Source organism: Camelus ferus, chromosome 11 (assembly GCF_009834535.1).
Source record: "Camelus ferus isolate YT-003-E chromosome 11, BCGSAC_Cfer_1.0, whole genome shotgun sequence".
Lineage (NCBI taxonomy): Eukaryota > Metazoa > Chordata > Mammalia > Artiodactyla > Camelidae > Camelus > Camelus ferus.
The window spans coordinates 49,207,934-49,221,715 of record NC_045706.1 but is presented as its reverse complement, the minus strand read 5'-3'; the positions used below and the strand labels follow the sequence as shown (position 1 = coordinate 49,221,715).

Below are 13,782 nucleotides of genomic sequence, written 5' to 3'. Positions count from 1 at the left end.
AAACAACAATAAGCATAATAATAATATTAAGAAACCCACAATTATTCATTCTTTAAAACATGAAGGTACTTGCCCTGGCTACTCAGATTTGATAGTTGTCTATGTCACATATTAAAATTTTTTAAAGAGTCACCTGTTGTAATGCAGCTGCTGCAGCCGCGGCTTGTTGCTGCAACGCTGCAGTTTGAGTTAACTGATAGTTTGCTGGGGTTTGTGTGGTAAGGCCTGCTGCTGCCAATGCAGTCTGCTGTGTATAAATGGTAGGAGATGCTCCAAGGAGTGATGGCTGCTGAACACCCAATGCAGCTAAAATGAGATTAAAAAGGGGGGGGGGGGATCAAGATTATTTGGATCCTTTCCAGGAATTTTCAGTGAATGCTTAGATATGCATTATGGTCTGCCATTGCTTAGTAAAAACCTAAAGAAAAATTTCAGTAATGTTTGTCAAACTTAACTGATTCATGTCCCACCTTAGATCCTAATGACTTTATATTAAATGTTCAAGTTATGATAGATATAAGAATAAATATTAATCTATAAAATTAAACAACAGAATGAACCCCACCAACCTTACCTAGGCCAAGAGGTTAAAGTACCCTTGAGAAATATTTAGGAAGTTTTTAAGAAGAAAAGAAAATAAATCATCTTATTATACTAATCTAGAATGTATTTTTTATCTTCAAACAGATTAGAATCATACATTAAAGACAGTGTTGCTGGAAGTGATCCATACTTAAAACATCCTACTGGCCAAATGTTCATGTACGTCTACTTTGTACTGAAGAATTATAAAACTAGGAAACAATGGGAAAACAACTATTTTCATATTTCACTTTTTCTTTTTTGGGAACCCTTTAAAAACACAAAGTTTTCAATTTTATTGCACCACTGTACTGAGTAATAAGAGATAAAATTAACCACAGTGACTTAAAGATCATTTGTTTAAGTCAAATAACTGGAGGGAGGGCTCAGAGAGACTTAGGCATTGAATGTTTAAGGTATGCTTAGAGGAGGTGAAAAGCTGAAGAGAATGTAAGATTTTTGATGCTGTTATGCAATTCTATTAAATGCAAAAAAAAAAAAAAAAAAGCAACCAACTAAAAATTACAGTCTAGTATTGTACTTCCCAAAACTGTATCTCGTGGAACAATAACTAGCTCTCCAAGACATTAAAGTTCAAAAAAAGGGGGCCCAAAGTTTTAAAAGTTTATGATACAGTGAATTAAGCACATATTTACTGCAGGATTTCTCAGAACCTTTAACACACCACTAAGAATCATGACTCTCAAAGAGGTCACCATGAAAGAAATATCTTCTCATGTAACACTCCCTTTCCCAAAGCATTTTGCTTATATCTGAGACTAACTTGAAAAAATGCTTCTCTGTAATAGTTAATAACCCTATAGAAAGAACACTATTGTGCTTTACAGTAACAGAACAGAGAGCATTAATGAATTAACCAAAACATCTAGTCTAGAATCTCTCATAAATTCTTTAGAAATATGAGGTTCATCATCAATTAGTTGTTGAAGAGTTCACCTTAAAAATAGAACCAACAACAAAGTAGGGCAAAAAGAAAAAAAATTCCAGAAATCATGTTTAGAATTCTTGTAAATTACAAACTATTCCCTGCTAAAACATTGATTTTTAAAAATTAAAAAAGGATGAGAAAAATAAAGTATCTAAGATGGGAAAAAATCTTCTAAATGTCCTGAATAAACAATGCTAAACCTTTACAACATTAATCTTTTCTTCTCTCTTGTTTTTAAGGTAAGTCAAAGGCCAGAGATGGGCAGAAAGGAGAAATCAGGACTAACTAAATTAATTTAAACAGAAAGAAGTGGGGGAATGTCTTAACATCAATGTTAATTCAAAATAAGGTTAACTGCACAGAGAATAGAGAAAAAGGTATGGAAATCTAGGGCACAGGTTCTAACCAGTAGATCCTGTTAACCTTCTGAAAACTGTATGAAAAATTACAGACAAGAAAGTTCAAACCTTTCAGCAGATTTTCAAAAAGATTGCAGACCCCAAAAAAGGTTAAGAAACCACTGTTTTAGGATAACAAAAGCCAAAATTCTCATGTAAACACAAGACAAGGAAAGACCCTAGGAAAAATTATTAGTATTTTAAATTCTCAGATTGGGATGTCCTATTTGACCAAAATTAACATCTTTTGATTCAAATATCGTACCCATCTCTTTCACCGACCTGAGCTTCCTCAGATCTGTTTCATTCTGCTGGTACCAATTTCCAGAACAAACCACTGATAGCTGTTACAGCACAAGGGCTAGGAGCTAGTATCTCAAGAAAGTCTATTTCTTTTCCTATAGCTTTTCTAGGTGTTCTAGAAGCTGACAATATACAGCAGCCCAGCATTAAGTAGGTGGGATGACAGGTGATACCTACAATCTATTTTCCATTTCTGACAGTGTGATGAATTAGCAACTACAAAACAGATTAATTGGTATTTAAGGGCTCAGTTACTTGCAGAAATTTGTGGGAAGGAAATTTACATTCTACTAGCTGCTTCACACCACTAGCTAGTGTTCTTTGTGTGTGGGGGAGAAGGTTAGACCTTTTTATTTTTTTAATTGAAGTATAGTTGATCTACAATGTTGTGGCCACTAGCTAGTTATTTAAAATTTTCAGAAATCACTGTACATGCGGTTGTGGCTTTTACACGTTTATAAATCATTTACATTTGAGATTTTAATCTCAATAAACTAAATTTCATTAATATTTATTAATGTTCCTTTTTGTGGATATCTGAGAAGCTACCCTTGAATATTTACATATAGCATTCTCCACTCTTCTTGTGTACTACTATAATCAATATTCTGCAAGATAATTCTATACGTTGCAAAGTACAAAGGTATTAAGCTCTGATTTAATCTTTCTCTCTACTTAAGTGGCCAAATAGTTATCAGAGATCTTTTCCAATTACCCACATTGGAACACTGTTGATTTATATGTACCTGATTCAATAATTGTTGAAGGTCTCATGACTCATCTGAAACAGAGATACTTGTAACTACATATCAATATTTCCACAGATAAACCTATGAAATGAGCCCTAAATGACTACAGGCTACCACAGGCAAAGTAAACTTAAGAGCTAAGTTTCCTTAAACCTTTAGGGACAAATGTAAAATAATTACTTTCTAAAATGTAAAATCAGTTTCACATGACTGAAGCATCCATGTTATGACATACTAGTAGTTATTATATACTGAATATCAGCAAACATACCATTAAAACACATAAGAGAAACTTGTCACTTGTCTGTTACCCCTTTATCTTATCAAGCTCACTATTAAATTCAAAATTCCTTATTATCTTTACACCTATCTTTACTGATGTGAGTTATTCTTCTGAAATGATAAAATTCGAAACACCTCAAACTGACCCGAGAAACTTCACTCCTTTTTTTAACCTTTTGCAAAATTATCTAAGGCACTGGTCACGCAATGCTTTATCCCTGGAAATTTCCACATATCAATATATGTTCAAAAGCAATCTTAAACTACTTACAGAGAAAAATAACATGAAGATATGGGGGATTCTTTTATAGCTTGTAGTTTTACTAACACTTATAAACCCAGGTTTTAAATCAAGTGGACTTCTAAAGTCTTCTAAATGTCATCTTCAGCTCAACATCCTTTAGTGATCTTTAAAGATTAGATTTCACACAAACACAAAACCCTTGATGCCCCCATGCAGATAGCTTTCTTAAAATCAGACAACTCATTGGTCAATGTATTGTTGTGGTTTTTGAGATTCTATTCTAAGCCCATAATGTACCCAATGACTAGAATTATTCATTACCTTTTAAGAATTAGAAATTAAGGCATTAAGTGTAAGAAATTAAGGAGTGGGGTATAGCTCAAAGTGGTAGATGCGTGCTTAGCGTGCACAAGGTCCTCCCCGGTACCTCCTCTAAAAAAAAGTTAATAAATGAGTAAACCCCTTACCCCCTTAAAAAAATTTTTTTAAATGTTTAAAAAAAGAATAAGAAATTAGAAAATAGCAAACAAACAAAAGAATAAGAAATTAAGGGAGTCAAAGGCACAAACTTCCAGTTATAAGTAAGCCATGAGCATTTAAAAAAAATTAAGGCACAAAATAGTATTTTAAATACAATATATTCCAAGTATTGTAATCTTCTATACTATCCACGTTGTTTGATACACTAGCCACTAGCCATATTGGCTATTTCAATTTAAATTAGTTAAAATTACATAAAATTAGAGATTCAGTTTCTCAGTCACAATAACCACATTTCAAGTGCTCAACAGCCACATGTCGCTAGTGGCTACGGTATTAGACAATGAAGGTAAGAATATATCTATCAGTCTAGAAAGTTCTTAGTAGAGAGCTGTTCTACTGTAAGAAACAGGCAAATAAATCAGTGTTATATGGGGTTCTTACAGTCTCTATACAGATTAACACCCTAGCAGACAATAGCTCCTTCATGTTCTTTTTTTTTTAATATTTTTAAATTTTATTTTTATTTTTGGAGGGAGGAGGTAATTGGGTTTATCTATTTCTTTCTTTTTTAAAGGAGGTACTGGGGATTGAACCCAGGACCTCATGTATGCTAAGCATACACTCTACCACTGAGCTATACCTCCCCCTCTTTTCACACTCTTGAAGTCCCATGAAAGTGATGATTAGTGATCCTGGCCATAGTCTCTTCTAGCTACTATTTGACTAATTGTTAGTTGACCGTCCCAGGAAGTTGAAGACACCATTCGTGTAATGTCATATGATTTCTTCCATCCTTAACGGCCTCTGATATTTACTTAGTTTTCAACCCCATTTCTTTCAAAGAGTCATATCACACAAAAAAATGTTTTGGAGACAGTCTGCTATTATATAACGCTAGCAGTGTTTAAAAAGAGTTAAGCCCACCCCAGCAGCAATCTTATTTTTCTACCAAATGTGTTGGAAACATCTAATTCCATCAGGAGATAACTAACTTAAGAATATACACACCATCAGCTATTATTTGTTTGAAAAAGACCAAGGATCTTGCAACTTAACAATCTTGAGCTTCTGATTCATGAGACTGGGGTTTTAAAAGACAACCATTGGGCCAGACTGAAGAGGTAGGAAAAATGAAGTCACATTTAGAACAATTTTACTGGTGGGGAGGGTATAGCTCAGTGGTAGAGTGCATGCTTAGCATACATGAGGTGATGGGTTTGATCCCCAGTACCTCCATTAAATAAAAAATAACAAATAAATAAAACTAATTACCCCACCAAAAAAAAACCCAAAACAACAACAAAAAAACACAACTGTAGTGGTATTCGCTTCAGTCACCTGTATTAAACCACCACATATTACTATAGTAAAGTGGACTAGCTCACTTTTTGTCTATAGCCAGAATGCAGTCATCATACAGTCAAAGAAATGGGTGAGAAAAGAGTTTTGAATTGGCCAAATCCATCCAAACATTTTAATATTGTTGCAATTATATACATAAGCAAATATTTTGAGTCAAATACACTCAAGACACTCCTAAGTCAATATAATTCATCTAAAGGCTATTTAAAGATTCAATCAGTGATTTGCCAGCTATCCCTCTCAATGTCTCTTTACAGAACAGAAAATTGTTAAAAACTCTCAAACCTAAAAGCTCTGGTCCCAAGTATGACTGTCACTGAATACATACCACTTCAGCTAGGAGATAGGAAAATAGGATTAAATATTAAAAACAAGTTATTTCAGTGGAGGAGATACAAGAAATGGGGCTGGAAATACAGAAGATCTTGCATACCATCACAAGGAGTTTGAAATGTATTCTTAAAGTCCCTGAAGACATTTTTGAGGATAAATAAAATAGAGTAATGGAAGAAATAATGAACCACAATTCGGAGGTTCTAACACTGGACTCTTCTGTGACGTTCTGTTGAGACCTAAACAAATTTCTTTACTTTTCTTGGCCCCAAATCCTTCATCTGTTAGAGAAAGGAGTTGAGACAGAATCTAGCTCAGATCCCATCCAGCTTTGGAAAGTTCTGTAATTTACACAGAGGTCATGCTTTAGGAACATCACATCTCAGAGATACACTGGAATTGAGGGAGAAATTAAAAGTAGCAGATCTAGTAGGTTAAGAGAAGCAAGCAAATAAAAGCAGTTACAACTTAATAAAGGACAATAAATACAGAACACCACTAAGTGACAGACGGGAAAAAGAGCACCCTAACTTAAGTGAGTGATTTATGATTAGCATTATGGATTAGGATATAAAGGTTTGGGAAGGGTATGAGAGGGCCTGAAAGCTAGGTGAGACTTTGGCATAGGATCTAGAAGCAATAGAAACCTGCTACTGATGCAGTTATCCAAAGGTAAAGTGTAGAGAGCCTAAATGTAAAATAGAGGAGTATATTTGAGGCATTTTCAAAAGGGAAAAAAGTCAATGTTTGATATACGACTGAATATGCGAAATGAAGGAAAAGGAAATTAAAGATGACAGATGATGAAATTACTAACTTTCCCTTAATTGAACAGAGAGCATTAAAATTAATCAGAAACAATTCAAATACTAATCTTTAATTTTACAAGATTTCACCAATAAACTGCTAGTACGCATGCTTCTACTGAAGTTTTTAATCTTATTTTAAATGTCATCTCTGTGAATGCACTGAATTTTTCAAATCACTGTTAGCTGAGAAATTTCAGAATTAGTACAAATGCAAAATAATCCTGCTAAAAATGGAACAGCAAAGCCATTAACTGAACAAAACCATCTTAAGTTATATACAAAAAGGAAATAGTGGTAGTTTTTATATTGCTCTCAGAAGAAAGTGAATCAGATACATAGAAACAAAGATCAAACACTTCATTTGAGCTGAATTATCCCATTAACCTTTTTCTGTTGCATGGTCATTTGATTTATGACAGTAGCCTCTGATACTAACATTATCTGGCATATTTCAATGTATGTATTTCCTTTTTAACTAGAGTAAAACAAGCACCTACACTATTACTCTAAGTCATTTTAGTGACCTTCGCTGAAATTTTTTCTCAAATTGTATTTGAAGCTGCCAGAGAAACATTCAGGTGTTGCATCCTTAGGTTACAATGTTCTCCATTGAGGTAAGATGTAAATAAGACATTTTAATTGCTTAAAGATTGAAAAAAATTAACTTTGACAGAAATTTGCTTGGCTCTGAGAATCACCTCTAATAAGATTACTAAGTAGTCATTTAAAGAGGGCTTTAAAATGAAGACAAGAAAATATCAAGCTTTCAGGAGAAAGCTCAAAATATAGCCCCTAGAAATTAAATATTTTAATAAAAACATTGTCACTAGAGTTCTTAGAAGCTACTCCAGGATTTTTATAGGAAAGCTGAACATAGATGCTAACGAAATACTTGTCTACTTACTGAAACGATGATGCATCAATTAAATTTTAGATTTTGAAAAACTAGGATTAATGACAGGTTTAAGAAAAAAAAAATTTCCTGCAGCACAAATACAAGCTCTGTTTACACAAAACCCATTATTTACATTTGGACTCTATTGCCAAATATGGAAAAGGAGACCAATATATAATACCTACTTTGACAAGTTCTTAAACTGTGGGTGTCTCCTATGTTCAGTTTTAAAATAAAAAAAGTAGTGTATACTTAAGTAGTTACAAATGTTAAGAGCTATCAACAATAGAATTTCACTATAACAGCTATTTTATTGCAACAATACAGATACGAATTTAAAACAAATTATAAGCAGAAAAAAAACAGGTAAACATGCTTAGTTTACCAAAATAACAGTACACAGCACTTGCTTCTAGACATACAGTAGTTGCTAATAATTCCTGTTTCTTCAAAACCAACTTATCATTAGGGTCCCCACTATTTAACAGAGGAGAAATACTTGAATCTGAATTAAACATAAACTTTAACTATTATTTCATATTATTTTCAGTTATCTGCATAAGTAACTTCATCATTTAACCCCTCAAACCAAGAGTAAGTAAAATAAAAACCCTGAATTATCCTTTTCTTTAAAGAGAAAGGTCAACTACATAACCAGATAATCATGTCTATCAAATTTATAACACCACAATTGGAAGATCACAGTATATCTGCAAATGATCTCGAATTACAAAATTTTAAGTAAACTGCCGCCAAGAATTAGTATATGTCATAAATAAAAATTCATTCAAATTAACAGAATAAGCTGCAACTTTTTTAGGAACTCAAACTCAAAATCTGATTCTGGAAGCTCCTTGGGAAACTTGTTTAAAGATTCAAATCATAACCAAGAAATGGTAAAAAAAAAAAAAAAAAAAAAAAAAATTCCTAAGAGCAATGGGAAGAAACATTGAAACAAACACTTTCAACAATATATTGTTACTTTTATTTTGAAAATGTAATCATTTGCTCCTTTTACATCTATTTATTCTTTCTTTGCTTGATGAATCCTTTAGAGTTGGTTTTTCTACTTTAAATAACTGAAAATCGGTCATGTATAATTTTTCATAAGGTATGGATTAATACATTTATTTTAAAATATGACTATGAATACTGACACCTTAACTTGTCAACTGAGGTAAACTCTAATGCATGGCTGCTAACCTCTAACATAATTAAACCAAATAAAAGTTAATCAATTTAATGTTTGAAAAACTATATAAAACTGTCCAAACTGCTGTTTGGACTGCTGTGTAAAACAGATTTTTTTGCTTGTTGAGCCATGAATTTTTAAAAGCTTCACAGATAAGCTTAAAAGATACACCATTTGCAAACTTCTTACAATTATGCATACCCTAATTCACAGTTAGAACATGTCCCGCAGTCCCACATTTATAGTACATGTGTTCAGAAGTCTGACCTGGCTGAGATACCGCAGTGGCTGTAAACTGAGTAGCCCATGGCGGATTCTTCTGTCCTCCAAACTGAGCCATGATAAAAGGGAGGGGAAAACCTTCGCTTGTTTGTCTTCTACAGCAGCGATCTATTAAGAAAGGATCCACAGTTTAAAGTTCAACGAAACTGTTAAGTATTACGTAAGTATTATTTTAAAGAAACGTTCGATTTATCGAGGACATCTTCGTAGATCAAGTAAAAATAACTAGACGCTTATGGAAGTCCGATATGCAGCAAAAACATTTTACATCAAGTAGTACACCAAAGGCACCCAATTTCAATATATAACATTAGGGACAGACTTACAAGAAAGGCACTTCTTTCTACAACTACATACCATCACATTTAAACAGAAGACCATCTGCTGTTATCTACCTAATTTTTAACAGTAAGAAGTACACAGTTTTACATTCAAAGGAAATATATAGCCTGCCTGTTTCTTTCGGCAATGAGCCGGGGATTGAAAGTGACGAAACCAATAACGGAAATCGGGACGAGACACCGAATAAAAGTATTCAAGAATATTATTTAAATAGCAAACATCTCCTTACTTTCTAGAGTAGGGAAGGAACTGGGGGCTCCTTTTCTCTCTCCTCCCTCGAGGGGAAAAGGCTATTGAAATAACGGATGCCCCTAAAAGAACCAATGCGAAGACCCCTCGCCCCAAAATCAAGCCAGAAGTAGCGAAGATCTCTGTTCGCACACTCCCTCCTTCCCCCCACGCCTCAGAGGGGCCAGAGCTCTGCCATCCATCTTCCTCCAGCCCCAGCTCCTCGCGGGCCGCAGGCCAGGGCAGGCAGAGTCCTCCATCGCACGAGTTTGGACGAAACGCCAAGATGGGGATACCGAGAGCCCTGGTCCCCTTAACCCCCTCGCGGGGCGGAGAAGGCTTCCATTCCTCCAAATACGTGCCGCCCTGAGCGGCCCCGACGCCCCAGACCCGAGGCCAGGAGGCTAAGCCCGCAGCGGCTCCGGAGCGCGGGACGGCGGCAGGCAGTCCCTCCCAAAACGCCAGGCCGAGGCTGAGGGACGCTGGAGGCACCTGAGGGGCCGCGGGGGAAAAAGCGAGGCGGTGGGGGAGGGGCCAGCCGCGCGGGGCCTGCTCCGACCCGCACAAAAGGGACCATGTCCCTCCCGTCCCAGTCCCGCAAGAGCCCCACCGTCGCCGGCCTACGGACGCCGTGCTACCAAAATGGTCCCTCCTGGCCGTTTCGCGGATCCCACAGGACGTTAAGAACCCGGGCTCGGACGCCCGCCGCTCCAACCGCGAGGACTAGACCTTCACCTGAATCCGGGCCGGGCTAACCCCGAAGCCATTTCAAACCCGTCAGCCTTAAGCGCATGCGCCAACTCCCCCCTCTTCCTCCACGCCTCTCCCCTCCTCCCCATCTCTCCGAGGATCGGCGTTTACGGGAATACGTTCTACGTGCGCGCTCCCAGCTCGCCTTCAATGCGCTCACCCCTTTCAGTACGCAGCTAGAACCAGAGCGCGCCTAAGAAGAGTTACCTTGGCTTCGCTTAACAATGAGCCTGTGTGTGTCTCCGCGCAAGCTCAAAGGAAAAGGATTCCTTGAGAAAGGGAAGGAAAGAATTGGTAGTCACGTGATCCAACGAGCCCGCCGCCATTTTGTGTTTTTCTGCCTTTTTTCCCGTAGTTCAAGTGATAGGAAGAATGGTATATCCTGCGGTATTGTCCTAAATTTTTTGAAAAATTGGTATTTTCACTTAACATGTCATTCATTCTTTAAAGTATTCTATATTGTACAATTTGGTATATTCATAAGGTTGTGTGTGCAATCACCCTTAAGAGAAACCCCTACCTATTAAGCAGTCAATCCTTAATCCCTGCTCCCTCCAGCCGGGGGCCAACACTAATCGGCTTTCTGTCTATGGATTTGTCTGTCCTAGACATTTCATATTAATAGAATCATATAATACATGGCGTTTTGTGTCTAGCTTTTGTAAGTTACTATAGTGTGTCCAAGATTCATGTAGTAGCACGTATCAGTACTTCTGTTCATTTTATGGCTAAAACTAATTTAAAATACATTTGTTTATCCATTTGCCAGATCTTTGGTTTGTCTCCATTTTGGGGGCTATTATGAATAAAGATTCAATGAATATTTACATACAAGTTTTTGTTTGAACTTCTGTTTTCAATTCTCCTAGGTTTATACCTAGAAGAGGAGTTCTGGGTCACATGGAGTTCTATACTTAACTATTTGAGGTACTGCCAACCTCTTCACGGTGACTAGAGCAGTTTACATCCCCATGATTAATAAGGTTAAATATCCACGGAAGAATTAATACTGTTAAAATGGCCATACTACCCAAAGCAATCTACAGATTTAATATGATCCCTATCAAATTACTCAGGACATTTTTCACACAACTAGAACAAATAATCCTAAAGTTTATATAGAATCACAAAAGACCCAGAATTGCCAAAGCAATACCAAAGAAAAAGAATGAAGCTGGAGGAATAACCCTCCCAGATATCAGACAATGCTACAGAGCCACAGTAATCAAAACCAGCATGATATTGCTATAAAAACACACATATGGATCAATGGAACAGAATAGAGAGCCCAGAAATAAACCCACAAACTTCTGGTCAATAAATCTTTGTTTTTTTTGATAAAGGAGGCAAGAACACACAATGGGGGGATAGTATAGCTCAAGTGGTAGAGTGCATAGTTAGCATACAGGGGGCCCTGGGTTCATTCCCCAGTACCTCTTCTAAAAATAAACAAATCTAATTAATTACCTCCCCCCAAAAATTAAAATTAAAATTAAAAAAAAAAAAACACACAATGGAGTAAAGGCAGTCTCTTCAGCAAATGGTGTTAGGAAGACTGGACAGCTGCATGTAAATCAATAAAGTTAGAATACTCTCTCATACCACACACAGAAATAAACTCAAAATGGCTTAAAGACTTAGACACAAGACACTATAAACCTCTTAGAAGAAAACACAGGCAAAATATTACCTGACATCCTAGCGATGTTCTTTTAGGGCAGTCTATCAAGGCAATAGAAATAAAATAAAAAATAAACAAATGGGACCTAATTAAACTTAAAAGCTTTTGCACAGCAAAGGAAACCATAAGTAAAACAAAAAGACAACCTACAGAATGAGAGAAAATATTTACAAAAGATGAGACTGACAAGGACTTAATGTCCAGAATATATAAACAGCTCATACAACTTAATGAGAAAGAACAAACAACCCAATCCAAAAATGGGCAGAATACCTAAACAAACAATTTTCCAATGAAGACATACAAATGGCCAATAGGCACATGAAAAAATGCTTAATATCACTAATTATCAGAGAAATGCAATCAAAACTACAATGAGGTATCACCTCACACCAGTCAGAATGGCCATCATTCAAAAGTCCACAAATGATAAATGCTGAAGAGGGTGTGGAGAAAAGGGAACCCTCCTACACTGTTGGTGGGAATGTAATTTGGTGCTGTCATTAGGGAAAACAGTATGTAGATTCTTCAAAAAACTAAAAACAGATTTACCATATGATCTAGCAATACCTTTCATGGGCATATATCCAGAGGCAACTGTAATTTGAAAGGATACATGCATCCCAGTGCAATTATAGCAGCACTATTTACAATAGCCAAGACAAGGAAGCAATCTGAATGTCCACTGACAAATGACTGGATAAAGAAGCTGTGGTATATTTATATAATGGAATACTACTCAGCCATAAAAAGTAATAAAATAATGCCATTTGCAGCAATAGGATGGACCTAGAGATTGTCATTCTAAGTGAAGTAAGACAGAGAAAAAAAATACCATATGATATCACTTATATGTGGAATCTAAAAAAAATGACACAAACTTATTTACAAAACAGAAACAGACAGACATAGAAAACAAACTTGTGGTTACCGGGGAGAATGGGGGTGAGGAGGGATTGGGAGTTTAGGATTTGCAGATATTAACTACCCATATATATAATAGATGAACAACAAGATCCTACTGTATAGTGCAGGAAACTATATTCAATACCTTGTAATGACCTATAATGAAAAAGAATATGGAAAAGAATATATATGTATATATAATTGAATCACTATGCTGTACACCAGAAAGTAACATGATATTGTGAATTGACTATACTTCAATTAAATAAAATTAATTTTACCTGTTTCATTTTTACTTTTTAAAGTGTGGCTATACTTGAAAAGTTTTTTATAATTTTTAAGTTTTTTAATATTTAGTTTTATTGAAGTATAGTTGACTTGCTATATTGTGTTAGTTTGTGGAGGATACTAGAAAAGTTTTAACTACAGATGTAACTCTCATTTGATTTCTATTGTATAGTTCTGTTCTATACCTTGATTGGCATGGTGGTTACAGGACTACAGACATTTGTCAAAAACTTAGGAACTCATGTAAAGGGAGAATTTTACTGTATGTGAATTACATCTCAATAAACATAACTTTAAAAAATGTTTTAAAGAAAATAAAAGATATTTCTGAGTGACACCTGTCTCTGAATAAGTTCTGAAGTTTTCATTCTCAGTTCTATAAATTAGCCTACTAATAAATTTGATGCCTGGCAAGGAGAAAGAATTTTCATTGATCTTTGGCCAAATATTTTTCTTGCCTAGCCAGAAAGGGCTGATTCAAAAGAGGATGGAAAGTGTTGGCAAGAGAATGATTGAAATGAAGAAATAAACCAGATGTAGAGGGAAATTTTGCATAGGAAGAAATAAAGACCAATGGAGGTTCTAATGAGGTAGAAAAATTATCATGGGAACAGCTGACAGAACAAACAGTACAGATAGGTGGTTGAGGTCATGATGTGAGATGTTGGAACTAATGATTTTGGAAGTGATGATGTATTTCATTCTGTGACTGTGGGAGTAGGAG

General features: G+C 35.7%; 1 protein-coding gene across 4 annotated transcripts in view; it reads right to left on the bottom strand.

Moving 5' to 3' along the window:
* CCAR1 (cell division cycle and apoptosis regulator 1) overlaps window positions 1-10,283 on the bottom strand; it is a 45,775-nt gene extending 35,492 nt beyond the window's left edge. Inside the window, exons 1-3 of one of the 4 annotated variants that reach the window (XM_032491526.1) lie at window positions 10,169-10,283; window positions 8,849-8,971; window positions 134-306 (exon numbers count right to left, since the gene is read on the bottom strand). In XM_032491526.1, the coding sequence (XP_032347417.1) occupies window positions 134-306; window positions 8,849-8,921 (246 nt within the window). In that variant the 5' untranslated portion in view covers window positions 8,922-8,971; window positions 10,169-10,283. Of the gene's footprint in view, window positions 1-133; window positions 307-8,848; window positions 8,972-9,434; window positions 9,559-10,043 lie in introns of those variants that run through there. The other 3 variants (XM_032491528.1, XM_006181182.3, XM_032491527.1) reach the window with 3 other exon arrangements.
* Between the last annotated feature and the right edge of the window lie 3,499 nt (window positions 10,284-13,782).